The sequence below is a fragment of the Biomphalaria glabrata genome, chromosome 4 (genome assembly GCF_947242115.1).
Source record: "Biomphalaria glabrata chromosome 4, xgBioGlab47.1, whole genome shotgun sequence".
Lineage (NCBI taxonomy): Eukaryota > Metazoa > Mollusca > Gastropoda > Planorbidae > Biomphalaria > Biomphalaria glabrata.
In genome coordinates, this window is record NC_074714.1 from 48,289,615 (window position 1) to 48,306,452 (window position 16,838).

The 16,838-nt window shown below is 31.6% G+C and overlaps 2 protein-coding genes across 4 annotated transcripts in view; one reads left to right on the plus strand and one right to left on the minus strand.

Annotated features, from left to right (window-relative positions):
* Positions 1–163: 163 nt before the first annotated feature.
* On the plus strand, positions 164–8,489 carry LOC106079925 (ER membrane protein complex subunit 3-like). Its single transcript, XM_013241196.2, has 6 exons — positions 164–342; positions 3,845–3,996; positions 4,128–4,232; positions 6,364–6,445; positions 6,552–6,631; positions 7,861–8,489. Exons 1-6 carry the CDS (start codon positions 194–196, stop codon positions 8,058–8,060), a joined length of 768 nt encoding a protein of 255 aa, XP_013096650.1. The 5' UTR covers positions 164–193; the 3' UTR covers positions 8,061–8,489.
* A 727-nt stretch (positions 8,490–9,216) lies between these two features.
* LOC106079921 (protocadherin Fat 4-like) overlaps positions 9,217–16,838 on the minus strand; it is a 103,198-nt gene continuing 95,576 nt past the window's right edge. For all 3 annotated transcript variants that reach the window (XM_056025321.1, XM_056025320.1, XM_056025319.1), the window contains exons 61-68: positions 15,320–15,488; positions 14,572–14,730; positions 14,039–14,187; positions 13,207–13,375; positions 12,063–12,160; positions 11,710–11,783; positions 11,251–11,395; positions 9,217–10,549 (exon numbers count right to left, since the gene is read on the minus strand). In XM_056025321.1, the coding sequence (XP_055881296.1) occupies positions 10,491–10,549; positions 11,251–11,395; positions 11,710–11,783; positions 12,063–12,160; positions 13,207–13,375; positions 14,039–14,187; positions 14,572–14,730; positions 15,320–15,488 (1,022 nt within the window). In that variant the 3' untranslated portion in view covers positions 9,217–10,490. The remainder of the gene's footprint in view (positions 10,550–11,250; positions 11,396–11,709; positions 11,784–12,062; positions 12,161–13,206; positions 13,376–14,038; positions 14,188–14,571; positions 14,731–15,319; positions 15,489–16,838) is intronic.

A 16,838-nucleotide genomic window follows, 5' to 3' on the forward strand; every position in this document is an offset into this window, starting at 1 on the left:
TATAATGAAATTATAAATGCATTTATGAAAAACCTACTTTATCTTTCATTAAAAATAATCTGAAATGCTAAAGTGAATTCTTGTTGTGTTCATCTTATAGAAAAATAATAATTAAAGTGGTTTAAAATTGTTGTTCCATTCATTATAATGTGGCTGTTAATACGTTTAAAATGTCCATAATATAGAAACAATCATGGCAGAATTGCTACTTGACTCAAACATACGTGTTTGGGTGTTTTTACCTATTGTACTGATTACGTTTCTTATCGGAATTTTGAGACATTACGTAACCATATTACTGTCTTCGGAAAAAAAGTCGGAATTAAGACAAGTATCTGATAGGTACTTCTAGATGTCATTTAAGTTTACTCACCGTCGTACTCGTAGTCACTTAGTCTCCGTAGACTGCCGTCAGTGCCGTAGTAAAGTAGTTTAAAATAATAAAATACGACTACTACGGCGTAGTAGTCGTATTTTATTATTTTAAACTACTTTACTTTAAAATTAACTACAAAGTCAAAACAACTGAACTGAACTTCAACTTCAATCAACTTGTTATCAGTTAATGAATTAACTTTTTAATTTAAAGGGAAACTCCAAAGGTTTTTCAAATTTGAGTTATTCAAGTTATTGACATGTTACTCATGTTACATTATAAATTCTGCGTGAAAAGTTTTAATAGTAAACATTTTACCATTTTGTGTTTAAATCACGCTTAGATAGAATTAGAAACATTTATATTTAATAAATTAGTAAATTCTTGACATAGACTAGATTTCACTAGTCGCTAGACTCAAAAAAAAAAAACTGGATTCTTTGAGATTTTGTTTTAAGCTATTTCAAACGTCACTTCCCTCAACAATACTGAAAGAGAAACTACATTTAACCAATCATATCGCTTCATTCTTACAGTAGCTGTAACTGTAAGGCTTAGTGACGGCCTAGTCCAGATCTATAAAGATAAAAGAATATATTCATTACCTGTAAATCAAAACATATATTATATAATGTGCCTTTAAATTCTGCGTGAAAAGTTTGAATAGTACAGTAAACATTTTACCATTTTGTGTTTAAATGCTTAGAAACATTCATATTTAATAAATTAGTAAATTCTTGACATAGACTAGACTTCACTAGACTCCAAAAAAAAACGGGATTCTTTGAGATTTTGTTTTAAGCTATTTCAAACATCACTTCCCTCAACAATACTGAAAGAGAAACTACATTTAACCAATCATATTGCTTCATTCTTACAGTAGCTGTAAGGCTTAGTGACGGCCTAGTCCAGATCTATAAAGATAAAAGAATAATAAATTCATTACCTGTAAATCAAAACATATATTATATCAAAATTTGTCAAAACCATCGGAGTTTCCCTTTAATGTTTAGTTTTATGTTCAGACTTTAATCATTAAATTATTAAAATTAATAAGGAAAGTCATCACTGACATCACACTATTGAATATTCACACTCATTTGACTCATGAATTGTCTCAGTCATACAATTACAAGTTCAATATAGATGATTAGATATAGATCTAAAATCTAATAAGCCTCTATTTTCTAAAATAATCATGTAAAGTAACATTTTAACAGTCATATGTCATAATCATACTCATTTACTACGAGTCTTGTAAAGTTCAATTTGTGGTGATAGTATCTCTGACAGTTGAAGTAATCGTCCAGAACTGAGATGCCTGGGTTGGACGATGTTGGTTTGTGGTCTGTGCCCCAGACGGGACTACAGACAGAGAAGGATGAAATAAGGTTCAATTTTCAAGACAATCAATTGCCTTGAATTGGATTCATTATTCGTGCTTGAAAAATTGGATTATTTTTATTTTGATGTCTAAATTGAGAATTGCTTTAAAGATATAGATATATAGAATATTAGAGATCATTAAAAAAAAAAAAAAGGTTTGGGTTAGCTATATGATTGCATATATTCTCTGTGGCATTTTACGTCTCGAGAGACGATCTTTTCCCTTTGCAACTTCTTGTGTGACTAAAGAGGCCAATCCTTGATACACAGCTGCGATCGCAGGTTGGACATATATAATCACCTGGCGCCGTTGCATTTTCACCCTTCTTTCTGCTTCTGTTGTGTATGACATCTACAATTCGTGACCCTTCCTTTATGCTCTCTTTCCATGTGGATCTGTCCAGTGCCACCTCTTCCCAGTTGCCAGTGTCAATTTTGAAGAGCTTCATATCGCGTTTGCATACATCCTTATAACGTAAAAGTGGGCGACCAGCGGCTTTCCTGTCTTCTATTAGATCGCCATATAGGATGTCCTGTGGAAGTCAACCTACTGGCATTCTACGAACGTGGCCAAGCCATCCAAGGCATCTGCTGCTGATAACAGAGCAGATGTCCTGGCACCCTGCTCTTTGTAGCACTTCCTCATTGGTTATCTTATCTTGCCACCTTATTTTAAAGATCCGCCTTAGGCATCGGAGGTGGAAGACATTCAGCTTTTTTTCCTGCCATGAGTAGGTTGACCATGTTTCACTTCCGTACAGCAAGGTGCTCAACACACAGGTCCGGTAGACTAGGGCTTTAGTACTGCTAGTCAGCAATAAGTTGTCCCAGACTCTTTTCTGCAACCGTGACATGGTGGCCATTGCCTTGGCTATCCTGTTGTTTATGTCTTTATCCAGTAGAGTGTTGTTGGAAATGATGGAGCCAAGGTAACAAAAGTGATCAACAATTTCTAGTGGTTGGCCATTAATGCTTACTTGAGGTGCAGTGTTTGTGTTTTGGACAAGTATCTTAGTCTAGCTTTGACTGATGTTTAAGCCGAACTTCTGGCAAGCAGCAGATAGTTTGTCAACCAGGGACTGTAGCTGAATATCAGAATCAGCCACAATAGCTGCATCATCAGCATACAGGAGTTCCCTGATGAGTAGCTTCCTAACCTTGGTTTTTGCCATGATACATTAAATAGTTTTCCAGAGGATCTTGTATAGAGAAACACACCTTCGTTTATGTCGTTGTATGCATAATGCAGTAGACAGGAGAAGAATATGCCAAACAGAGTAGGTGCTAGCACACATCCCTGCTTGACACCACTGCAAACCTCAAAAAGTGCTGATTGGGCTCCATTGAATTTGACAGTACATTTAGTTTCCTCATGAAAGCACTCAATGAACTTTAGTTTGGGAGGGCAACCTATTTTCCTCAGGAGTTTGAAAAGGCATATATATGTTTAAACCTACCCTTACAGAGGTCTTCAATGTTTCCCCCCCCCCAAAAAAAAATAAAAATAAAATACTTTTAGTTGGCAGCATCACTGTAAACCTTAGCCAGCTTAGGTAAGGTAGTGCGTAGGTCATTTTGAAGTCGCTAAAATATTTTATTGATATCATTTAACAATACAACTATTAAAATAACTATTTACTTATTTGTTAAGATGTATTGAAAAGTTATTTATTTGCTAATTTTTGGTGTTCTGTTTAGCTTATGACACTGACCTTCCTGATTACTTTTCAATAGACACCCACAAATGTGGTACCATGCGGAAGTAAATATACTTTTAAATGAGAAGAGCTAATCACTTCTCATTCTGATCTAGACTAAAAAGTTTGCAACTCTTTTTTTTTTTTATGAAAACCAGATATATGTAAATATAGCATATATAAAATTTTACAACACAAGACCTATTTGTTAAAAAAAAATATAATTTTCAATAATAATAACCAAAAACTTATGTGGACACTCTCATCCAGATTTTTCTCAGCTGATGCTGTTTCCATTCCAACATACATTCACACCACTCTACATAATTTACACTACACCACAAACCGAATGTAACATAGATCTTTATATTTTTTTTTTTTTCAGTCATGCCTTGATTAGAAGTCGCATTTTAAGGGAAAATGGAAAATACATCCCAAAACAATCATTTCTGGTCCGCAAATCTTTTTTCAACAATGAAGATAAAGGATTTTTCAAAGTAGAGAAAAGGGAATCTCAAGCGAAAAATCCTATGACAGGTTAAATTTATTACATTTTAACTTAGGTTCTTTAATTATTTCATTTAGATTTAAGGAATTGCTATTATTCAATCAGTTTCTTTGGAAAATAATTTATTGACATGTAAATTTAATTTTTTTATTTCTTGTAGATCCTTCAATGATGACAGACATGATGAAAGGAAATGTAACTAATGTCTTACCAATGATAATAATTGGTGGATGGATCAATTGGGCCTTTTCTGGATTTTTAACAAGTAGAGACTTTTTTTCCTTTTTTAATCTCATTTTTTTCTCTCATCATCTTGTCTCTCTTTTTAAAATTTCTCTTATCAGCTTGCAAACTCTTCATGGAACCTAAACATGTAATCTCAAAATAACTGCTCAAACAATTTTTCTAGAAATTAAATGGTTAATATATATTTTTGATAGCAATTTATATTTTCACAAAACTTAATATATAGTTCGTCCATCATGCTTCGATGATGACCACTTTTGTCATCCAGGGGGCCACTGGGGTTTTGTGGCTCCTCATGTGGCTGGTTAGACCTATGTGAGCCCAGAATGTTCGGCTGCACACTGGACAGGTTATTCCAGCTGGAGCTAGTGTCATTGGCCTTGCTTTTTTTCTCTGGCGATTTTCTTCTGCCAGTGCAGTTCTCTTTTCCTTAGTAACCTGTGGGCCAGTTTTCACAGCCTGACACCATGTCTTTCATGTGCCTCTGTCTCCCAGGTGGCTGGGTCTATGCTGAACGCCTTCAGAGAAGCTTTAAGGGTGTCCCTGAAGCATTTTCTTTGTCCGCCTTGCGAGCACTTGCCTTCCCTTATTCAGGATTGTGTAGACGCTTTGCATACCTGTTCTACCAAGGACTTCAATATCTGGTATTTTTTCTTTCCATTTGACATACAGTAATTTTCTTAGACATGTCACGTGGAAGTGGTTCGGTTTCTTTCATGTTTTCTGTATACTGCTCGATAGATCCCTAGCTTTGTATTTGTGTTGATACCTCGTCTGTTCCAGGCATTTTTAGACAGTCTGCCATAGGATGCACTGACTTTGGCGATACACATGTCTATTTCATTATCTATCTTTCCATTTCTGGAGTGTGTGCTGCCAAGATATGTGAATCTGTCAACTGCATTTATATATTAATTATCTTGATGTCACTAGCCCATGTCAAACCCCCAGAAAAAAATAATATAGAAATATAGAGCCTTTTTAAGCCTCCCACTCTTTAAAAACATTTTTTGTAAAAACAAAATGAAATTGAAAAAAACATTTTTTATAGGGAAACTACACAAGATTTATTTATAAGCAATCAAAAGCATTTTGTAAGGAAAGATAACTAAATAACTGACTTTTAAGCATCGACGATAACATCATTGATCAGACTGCAGAGTGTGGTAAAATCAATTATAGTATCATCGATTAGGAGAGAAAGTGTTGACCATTATAATTTTTCAAAATATAATAACCTTCAACTTAAATTTTTTCTGGGAGTCTAGAAAATCTATATCTTGAACATATATTCATCAGTGGGGTATTCCTGCATATATTCATAAGAGTTAAATAAATAAATAGATGTTCAGGAACATTTTGTGCACCATCTTATGTTGTGGACTACTGTCTTTTTATGTTTGTAAGTCTGGATCTGCTTACCACTAATTTAGAATCGTGTATACCATATCTCTAGTCTCTAGATCTTGTATTCTAGACTAGACTACTGTCTTTTTATGTTTGTAAGTCTGGATCTATATCACCAAGCTAGAATCTTCTATAAGATATCTCTAAGTCCAGCATAATATCATTCAATGTTACCATGACTGGATCTGTATCCCCTAGAATTTTATATACCCTGAGTTGAGTAGATTTATACTTTTATAACCAGGATTTTATTTATTTTTTTTTTGCAGCTGGAGAGGGGGGGGGGGATTAGAATTACAAAAAGGAGAAATTTTTTTTTTTTTTAAGCTTCTTTCTTTTGTTTTTTATGAATGAATTTCATAAGAAAATACTTTTTTTTATTTAATATAAGAAGTGAAAATATGCACCTCACTTATATCATATTTCAACAGATTCTAAAATGTTAAGGATATTATTTTACAATTATAAATTTTGTAAATTTTATATTTAATTTATAAATCAATGATACAACCTGTAAGAAATTAATCTTGTTTTTAAAATATTTCTTTTGAACTTGAAAAAAAAAAAAAGAAGTTAAACATTTTTTTTTCATTGGTTTCGTAAGCAGTAAGACCAATTAGAGAAATGATGGGTTTTGTTAGCTTTGGTTTACAAGTAGAGTTACTTCTTGTTGTAAGTTTGGTTTATATTTACTTTTTAGTTGACATTCAGTCATCTAATTATGCTGTTCCTCTTTCTTTTAGCAAAAGTTCCATTTCCATTGACATTTCGCTTCAAGCCAATGTTACAGAGAGGAGTTGAGCTCATAACACTGGATGCTTCTTGGTAATTAATATTTGTGATTGCTACAAACATTTGATGATTAAGACACAGATCCTGCTATGCATTTTTGTATATTAACTTTTGTTCCTCTCTTTCATTGGACTTACAGGGTGAGCTCGGCTTCCTGGTATTTTCTGAACGTGTTTGGTCTTCGTAGTATGTACACACTGATATTGGGTCAAGATAATGGTAAGTGGAAAGATGCACCTCACCTAGTCTTCAGCAGGTACTAATTAATGCTTATCAGAGCACCAAGCAGTTGGAATAGCTATTTATTAGCAAGCCTTGCATCAGATCTTATCTTATATCTCATAAATTACAAACATTTCTTCAAAAGAGAAGAAAATAATGTTCTGTGTTTATCCATGGGCTAAACTAGTCTTAGAAAACTCTGCTAAATCATTGATTGTCCTAGCTGATTCTGGCAACCTATTCCATGTTCTAATGACCCTATGGAAGAAGGAGCACTTGTATGAGCTTGTCCTAGCATGTATAGAATATGAAATGTTCCTTTATCTTTGTATCTTTCTGAGTATTTGAAGATTATGGTTCAGTCTTCTATGTATTATTACTGCTTAACTTGTTAGTCTTCTGTCCTGGAGTGTCTCTAAATTTAGTGACTTTTTAAATAATGACTTTTCATTTATTAAAACGTGTATAGAAGATTTTAGTTTGTGTAATTAGCTTGCCATGAAAAAGAAATGTATGTTTAAAAATTTGTTTTAGCTTTTTCTTGTAACTCAATTTAATAATTGGCATTTATCTGGGTGGAAAGACATGCTTAAATTTGATTTCCATTTCTGTAATTCTTCTAATATATTTGTAATATTTCAGTATCTTGTTTTTTTTTTTTTTATTATTGTTCTATTTATTATGCAATCATCTGAAAATAATATAGCTTTTGTTCTTGAGCTAATGCAATTATGTAGGTCTTTTATCTAGATCAGAAAGACTGGTCCTTGAGGTGCACCCCACTTTTCTGTTATCAGTGTTGATTTGAAGTAATTTATTATTAGTTTGCTTTCTCCGTATCAAGGAATCCTGAATCCATAATGCAATTGACCAGAAATTCCAAAATATAATTATAGCTATGGTGGTGAACTTGATCAAATGCTTTAGAGAAATCTAATAAAATGGTATATATTTTCTCTTTGAAAAGTCATAAATTAGACCTATTAGTTGTATCACATAACATATATTTCCTAAGGACATTGTGTAACTGAGTAGTTTATGATATGCTATATATTATGTTAGTTTCAAAGATCAGTTTTTGTCTATGTTATACAGGATCTGATCATTTCTTAACAACAAAAATATGCTGATTATTGAAGTTGACTTTTTCTGTTAGAGATGCAGTGGTTTACTCTAAACTTTCAATTTTAAAAAAATTATTTTTTTTTTGTTTTTTTACTTATTAGCTGCTGACCAAACCAGAGCTATGCAAGATCAAATGTCTGGCTCTGCCATGATGGCACCTCCAGATCCAATGAAAGCATTCAAAGCAGAATGGGAGGCCCTTGAGGTGGCCACTCATGATTGGGCACTGGAAGGTGTGGAAGAAGAGCTGACAGGTGGCATCATCCAACCAGAGACAATCTATCTTAGATCTAAAAACTAGTCCAAGTAGATTAGAGACAGATCTATTTATTCATAAATGTTGTATTAAAAAAATTCAAAATAGTGAATGGTTTTGTGATCAAGTATGGATTTTAAAAATGTGTGCTTTTTGTTTTATGACAACTCTTTTCTTTATAAGATGTGTTGTCAGAATGCTAATAATTATTTGTTTATTTTTTACGATGTTATCTGAATGGTAGTTTGAGTGAACGAACAAGTTTTGAATTTAATATCATCGCTAAGTGTGACTCAGCACTCCACTGCCTCAATTTGTTGTTCGTTTATTTATTGTGAATTTTCACATTTGAACATAAGTATGAAATTGTGAAGCATGCGTGATCAGTTATCAAGAAAACATCTGTTTGTATCTTTATAATAAAAAAAAAATGTGAATATTTTTTTTGGCAATAAAAATGATTCTGTAATTAAATTTGTAATTAAATTGTATTTCTTTAAAGCAAACTAAAAATTTAATCATTAAAATAACATACAAAAATAATATGAGAGAAATTTAGATTTAATGTCGACATACTTTTTAAAAAAAAAATGTTATACAAGTATTAAAAAAAAAAAAGTTGATACATATTAAATAGCAAAAACTGATAGAGATAGTAATTATAAAAAATGCTTATTAATATTTAGAAGGAAATGTTTAAGAAGAGAGATAAAATTAATACATTTTTTTCTTTTAGGAAGAAATGTTGAACTTTAATCCTTTAACTCATAGAAGTCTTTTCTGAGATAAAGGGAATAGGAACCTGTTTGTTTTTAATTTCATTTATAAACATCTAAAATAAACTGCAACATAAATTTGTTGAAATTTATTAGAGCTAAGTTTTATTCTATCAAAAACCTCTTTAGACTTAATATTCTGTTGCAAAAAGCTTTTTAGAATTTTAATTGAGCTAAGTTTTTTAGCATGGATCAACATTCCATGTATAAAATATAAAATCAAGCACTAATGTACTATCGTTTACAGTAGCCTAAATTGTAAATTTGATTTTGTATAATTTCTGGGAAAACAAACCATTACACAGTATTCTGAAGTAAAGTTTATAACAACACATGTAACAATGCAACATTTTACATTTATGAAATTTCAGTAACAAATAAAATGTATTTAAAAAAAAAAAAACTGACCACAAATAAAACATAAGTGAAATCATTAGATGAGTATTGGAATGTTTGACAGGTAGTCATATGTAATATCACAGATCAAAGAATGGTGTTGACACTCGACAAAAGCATGAATACTGACATTGAATCTCTTGAGAGTATCACTTGTTTTCTTATACCAGTAGTTAGCCAACACACACTTATCAGTGTCAGACCTGGTTTCTCAGCAAACAGAAGTGGTTAAAAATAAAGTAAACTACAGGGCACCTCCCAGTAAAGGCAATGCAGAACAAGTAAATTGTAAACTTTGAAAAAAAAAAAAAAACTTTTTGTACTATGCAATTCTCTTCTATTGGCTGTTCTGTTTAATGTATTAGACAAAATAATTTATGAATGAATGAATATTCAATTATTAGTTATTAAACCTCAAATATACATAACCATTCTTTTTTTTTTATCAAATGATTAATAAATTGAAAATATTAAAAATATTGCTGGAAATTTTCATTTCACTTTTCTTCTGGACGGTTTCAATTAAAAGGGTTTAAAAAAAAAACAAAACATACATGTAGAAAAATTAAAAAAAAAAAACATTTCCTGAGACCAGATAGTTACAAATAATTTTACATTTAAGTTAAGAATGACAATTTTTACACATGTAATGAAATTACAATATTTTTAAAAGTAAACAATAAAAAATATATTCATATGATACATGGGTTGAGACTTTTTGCATAGATAAACATTGAGATTGTCAAGGAAAATGCTTTATTTTTCATTGTTCTGAAACAATTTATTTTAAACAGCTGTGAGATCATAGGTTTTGTAAAGAACTTTTTTTTTCTGCCTTATTAAAACAACTTTCTAGTCTTGCTTTGAACAATAGTTTCAACTCTAAATGTTGATTAAAAAAGAAATACTGTATGTTCTCTCAAGTCCAGACACTGTTAGCACGAAATGCCCATTACAGCCAGTGGACATACTCAAAAGTTGAAAACTAAAGCAAATATCTACCAGATGAGGTTAAATCTTAAGACTTTAACAAATTTGAAACATCACATCATTATGTGATAAACATTTTTCTTGGAAGTCTTAGATATCTAGAAATAGTTACATTAAGTTTATAGAATAAATTCATAAAACGTGATCTTAAACATTTAGAAGAAAAAAAATAGTTTGATAAAAATTTACTACATCAAGTAGAAGATACCACCGGGAATGCATAAATTGTTAACATTTAAGATTATAGTTAGCTCAATTAATGACAAAAAAATGTAAGTATTTCCCATCAATTATGTAACAGGATGTCCACATGTTACTCTATCCATCTGCGTTCATTGGTCTTAGTATTGTACTCATACATTTTACCTGTGACTGGAAGTCAGAAAAGAAAACAAAATGTTACAAGTGTTTTTTTATCGTGTTCAGAGGTCATCACTTTTAACAAACAAAATTTACAAAAAAATTAATGCTGTGATTATCAATGATATGGGAAAGTTGTATCCCAGCAGCTATGAACTAAACATTCTTAAAAAAAAAATTATTTACAAATGCTTGAAATAAAAATAAGAGTGCTGATGGGTTTATCTTAAAAATCTCAATTTTGTTAGAAGAAGTTAAGTTTTAATCATATTAATAAAACAAAGATACAATAATTTTTTTTTCTTTAGTGAGTTTGTTATTGGAATCGTTATGGGTGATAATTTTTACAAAGCTTATATGTAAAATATGTAAACTTTCATCCCCTTAGATAATTTAAATATGCTATTTTTCCCACACCAATTCTTGGATTAAGTTGAAACTATAAACAACTATTTTATTATACCTAACAAAACATGTATCAATAAAAAAAACTAACCAATTAATTATTTTGAATGTTGAATAAAGAAAATAACTTCTACAGTATTAAGAGATATAGTTGTAAAGCTTTTTTTTTTTTTTTTAAAGATTTTTAAAATATTTTGCTTGTTTAGTTACAGTTTGAAATAAATGTGTTTTGAATTGTGACACAGACTTAATAGTGATTGAAACTGTGATGTGGCTAATGCCTGTAAAAATGGTGAAAAAATGCTCACTATGATCCATGGCTTTCCCATCAAAATGTCTGTTATTAACTGAATAAGGTGGAGCTGGGTCATCATTGGTAGTGAGAATTAGAGAGCGAGGACCTCTAGACCTAGTACTAGAAGATGTAATGGGCCGACTGGCCGCACTACGAGGCTGAAAAAAAATGTAACAAATATTAAGTAAGAAAATGTTTTTTGAAAAAAAGATATTTATTTTCTCTTTGGTCTTCCATTATTTCCTAAGAAATATGCTCTGCAAAGGTATATAACCAGCCACTACCAATAATTAAACTGTAATGAAGAGATGCATTATTGCAAGGATGAAACTAAAATGAAATTTTCCTGTCTCAAATTTAGTCGACTAAATAGTTAGTTAAAGTACATAATCAAAAAACAAAGAATGAGTAATGTACATCACACTTAATAACTTAATAATTTAATAACAAACAAAAAATGAAATGAAATTACTGGAGTCATTGGATCTGTGATCAACATGGGAGGGAAAGCTTTTCTGTATGGTTGTCCTCCATCATCTGGGGGTGCTATACAAATAAACAATAAAGATAATCATAAAGGTGGCACTAAAAGATGAAGTTATACCATATACCAAATGTACTCATACAAAACTTATCAACTATCAATCCTTGTGTCTCACTCATTTAAAACATACTTTCACATGTCTGTAACTTTAAAAAATATGTTACAAAACAAACTTAAAGCAATTAACATCAATTTAATTTATAAATGAACAGAACTATTTCAGAGCCATGACACATACATTCACATAGTGAACTGCTTTGATAATTTTTAAATAGTCTTACGCTGAGGTTGCCATGCATAATCTATCATTTTCTTTTGGGGAGCTGGTTTGACAGGTTCAACTTCAGCAACACGAGTCTTGGGTTTGTAGGTTTTGCTCCTGAAAGTTAAGCAGATATGATAGGAATCAATTACAGTGCAAATTAACTAAACTTTTACAAAGAAACAACTGGTTATGCAATTTAACATTTTAGTAAATTTAGTTGGAGAAAAAGATATAACATTGATTAAGTTACTGGATATTCACAGCAATCCAGGTAAACATACACTGGCAGGGAGCTTTTCATAAGGTAAAGGCCCTAATTTGATATTTACAAACTTTTTTCTTATTTCCATTATCGATAGTGTTATCAAAGGAACAATGTATTGTTTTTTTGCATTTACTGGTAGTAGTTGTTCTGTGAGCTCTGGTATCAATGAATGAAGTTGTTACAGTCAAAGCATAGCATATTATGGTGTGAATGACAAATGGTGCAAATTTGGTTATTGAATGGAAGAGATGTTAAAAAATAGGAAGCCGCAAAATATGTACATGAACAGAATAAAAAATATTATGATTACATAAATTGTAAGAATATTAAAGTGTTTCTAAATTAGAACCTGAGAGGGTCTTCTTATTTTTGAAGAGTCTTGTCTTAACAGTAGTCTAACATGTAGATCTAACTTACTCAATAAAACAAAAACAAAATTTAAAGTAGACTACTTGTTTGTAAATTTTAAATATTTAATCCAATAGGAAGTGTCCTGTCCAATATCCATGATGATAAAATAACATGTCTTTACTCTAGGCACTCTCAAAACAACTCTTGTCCATTAGTTTGGTATCTTAGCTAAACTGGGTCATGTTTTCAATCTACCATCACTTCACTAAAGAAATTCCAGAGTTTTTGCTAGCTTCTACATGCCAACCTATAGTATTGTATTTTCAATATTTTTTTTTTATGCATTCCCAATAACTGAACTTTTAGATAAAAATAAATATTAACTCTCTATATTTAAAAGCTGGTATTCAGTAATGTAATAAAATGTAAATAAATGATGTACAAAAACAGAATTTAAAAAAAAACATATTACAAATGTTGAATGATGGAAAAAAAAAAGGCTGTCATGATTAACTGGTAAAGAGAATATGATGTAAAAGTTTACCCTGCACAGCAACATCTGACAATGAAGTAGATGAGCAGGCACAACAGGATCAGGCCAAGCAGACAGGCTATGGCAGTGATAATTTTCCCATAGTCTGTGTCCCACCAGCTCTGACTCTTTTCATAGTAAGGGTCCACACTTACAATCCTGTAGTAGTCCCAAGCACTCCCTGTGGCAAACAAAAGTACTGAATTTATATTCGTGATTGAAGAAGTGTTTCCCAAAGTATGTGAAGTATGGATGGGAGAAAGGCACAATTATCTTTGATGAAGAAATGTCTGTAATTTATAACATACATTCAGGGTAATCTCAAGTAGCTAGAAAGGGTGCAATATGAGATGGTTTTCTATCAAATAATTCATTACAAACTGCATAAAAAAAGCCATTGATTTAGCAATTTTAGAAAAATGACTAGAAAAAGTAATGATGCAACCAAAGATAAATACTTTTTAAGAAAGGAGCAGTGATGAAAAAACATTTTGGAAAAACTAGGCTATAAATATTTAAGACACAGAAAATTCCTTTAGATTTTCTTGACAGAGATAAATTACACAGATGTAATATTAAGAAACAAAGCTTTACAAGTTTTTCATCTACAGTAGAAATGTGGTAAGAGGAGATCAGAAACTCCAGATGCACTAAGAAACAAGGGTGGACTGCAAAAGGAGTAAAACTTACACTTACATTAACATAATGCTGTAAGGTTTGCATCAGACAGAGATCTTTGGAAAACTATAGGCTACTTAATAAAACATGCATGTAAAGACATTAACAAACAAAAAACTGCGCCTACAGAAATTATTTAGCATCACTATCTGGACAGTTATCTTACCTTGTATGTTAGAACCTGGATCTCCCTGTGGGTTAGCAGCAACAAGGGCCAAGAACTCATCTTGTGTCAGGAATGATTTAGCTGTGTTCAGGTTACTAGATGACTCACTGTTGTTGTCTTTCACAACATAAACAAATGCATCGACTGGTCTGTGAAATGTGTAACGGCTTAGTCTTATACTAAGATAAGTTATAACAGCAATCTTTCTTTTGTATTAAAAGTAGCATCACATTATTATATATTTATTTTTACTAAAACTATAATGAAAATATGAATGTAAATATTATTAATATGGAAAACTGTGTCAATTGATGATTTAGAAAAGATAGATTCTGAGTCCATTATTGATATCTCATACATATTCATGTGCTTAATTTAATCATTTACATAGATCAGATACTTACATTAGGCTAATTCATTAATTTTGCTGGCTAGTTTAGGCAACCATTCAATAGATCATTATAATAATTGAACTGCATATGCCTAACATTTAATTTCCATATCAATAAAAAAAGAAAAACAAATTAACTAACTGCTCAGCTAGTAATCTTCTACGTCCACTGGGAGGTAACTGTGAAACACCATCATACTCCTGGACACACCAGAGTCTAACAAGGGCTGATGGATACTTGTTTCTAACAACTGTCTGCAAGTTGGTCAAGAAGGATGCTGACTGGTTTAAAAAGCTTATTCTGTTGTGAAAAGCAAGAGTAACAAGAGTTGTCAGAAAAGTAAAAAAACAAAAAATAAGTAAAGTGTTAAGGACTAATCTTAACCTGTAGCCTCCAGTAATAATGCCTAGTTCTGGGAGTCAGGTTGAAAGAAAAGTGCAATACTTGACTTGGTTATGTAAATCTATTTCACGTGTCTTGTGAACAACATATTTCATCATATCTGATGCAAATGAGACCACATTAGGTGAGTCATTTAGACTTTAGCTTTGATTTGTGTGTATGTTAAATATGCAGGTCTCAATGTATGTTCTGTGATCTTTTTAAGAAATCTACCTCTTTCTTATTTGAAAACCAGTCACTTCTATATATGTATATCATCATAAAAAAGCACCCCAAGTAACAAAGAAATCAGCATTACAGGCTTAGAATTTCATGTAATATTAATTTGTTTAAGATCCAGACTTTGAAACAAACCTCTTGCTGTGACAATGAAATGTAATATTAGAAAAATATAATTTAGAAAAGTTAATATTATAAGAGAATTTACTTTAGAATCTGCTTTAGTCAAGTTAATATTATAAGATTTAATAAAAATACCCCAGCATACCTTGGAATGAGAAGCCTGAATGTTACCACTTGGTTGTTGGGTACATAGGTGTCAACTCTCACTTTAGCAGCAGTAACAGCAGTTTTGATAGGTGAGCCAGCATCACTTGCCTGTATATCTAGTGAGTATCTGGTGTAAGTGTCTGCAACAACACTAAGGCTCAGTTCCCCTGGAAACCAACAGAAGGTGGTAGTAAAAACAAAAACACAATAATGGTCTTTTTATCTCACACAACAATTCATAGAGACACCTTAAATTTATGAGTGCATGGGCATATAAAATGCACTTCAGATTTCTGCCACCACATTGCACCCAAAGGGGTCTAGGACAATAAGACATTAATATAATGTTATACTACAACTCCTAAGTCTTTTAAATAAATAACCCCATGTGTGAGCTCTGTTTAACTAGGGATACACTTTTGTATAATAGTTTCAATACAGTCAAGTATAAATGTATTTACAATTGTAATATTTACAATATATAAAACTAAATTTAAAGACACTTTATGACACTAGACTAAAGTAGCAATAATACATAAAACACTGAACCTTAATTTAAAAAATACAAAAACAAAATATAATAAAATACTTTAAAAAAGACACAAAGATAGAGGCACATTTCTTATTCCATATGCTACTACAAATTCGTACAGGTGCTCCTTCTTCCCCTAGTGCCATTAGAGTCTGAAATGGGTTGACTGAATCAGTCAGGAAAACCAATGACCTAGCAGATTAATATAAACATGCATGGCTAGATTGATGCATGAAGTGTGTATGACATAATCATCTACTCACTTTAAGTAACATTAGTAATTTATAAGATCAGATCAGATCAGATTGACCAGTGGTGGGGAGAATGATATAGAAGATATATTTATGATTTTCTAAAAGGGGAAAAATCATCCTTTTAAAATAAAAAAGTCCCAGGTTTAAATCCTTATGCCCACAGCTATCCCTGTCATTCTGCAGGGGTTTGGGTTAGCATAAATAAAATCTTCCTTTCCGAAGTTACATCCAAAACCTAGAAGTCAAGTCAATTGGTTGACCCAGACTTTAAAAAGCAGAAGTTATATTATTTGCATTAAAATATTTGCCCATATTTGCTTGATTACTCCTTGCCACAGTTTGGTACATTGTTGAAGTATTTTATTAAGCAGAAAAGTTTAAATTTTTTTTTTAAATCATAACATCAGAAAGTAGATATAGGACATCTTTATATATATATAATTTGACTCAAGAGAGTTATAAATATTCTAACTAAAGTTCAATACCCTAGATTGAAATTTATAGATGTCTATTCTCCATCTCTATCTCATCATCAAGGTCGAGAGAGGGACCATGACGCATGGGCCACCCATGACCTCTTTATCTAAGACTCAGGAATGCGCCCGTCCCTGTCAGCCTAGTAAGGCAATTCATCTAGGAGAGGGTACTCTGACTTCAAACCACCACTGCCTTGTGGTAATAAGGCTTCAGGAGACAACCTTGAGGAAAATTCAAACGTTTTACATTAGAAA

Coding starts and splice junctions, on each gene's coding strand:
- LOC106079925 (XM_013241196.2), top strand. CDS start 194: ATGGCAGAATTGCTACTTGACTCAAACATACGTGTTTGGGTGTTTTTA. Junction 343..3,844: donor TTAAGACAAGTATCTGATAG/GTACTTCTAGAT, acceptor TTTTTTTTTCAG/TCATGCCTTGATTAGAAGTC. Junction 6,632..7,860: donor GATATTGGGTCAAGATAATG/GTAAGTGGAAAG, acceptor TTTACTTATTAG/CTGCTGACCAAACCAGAGCT.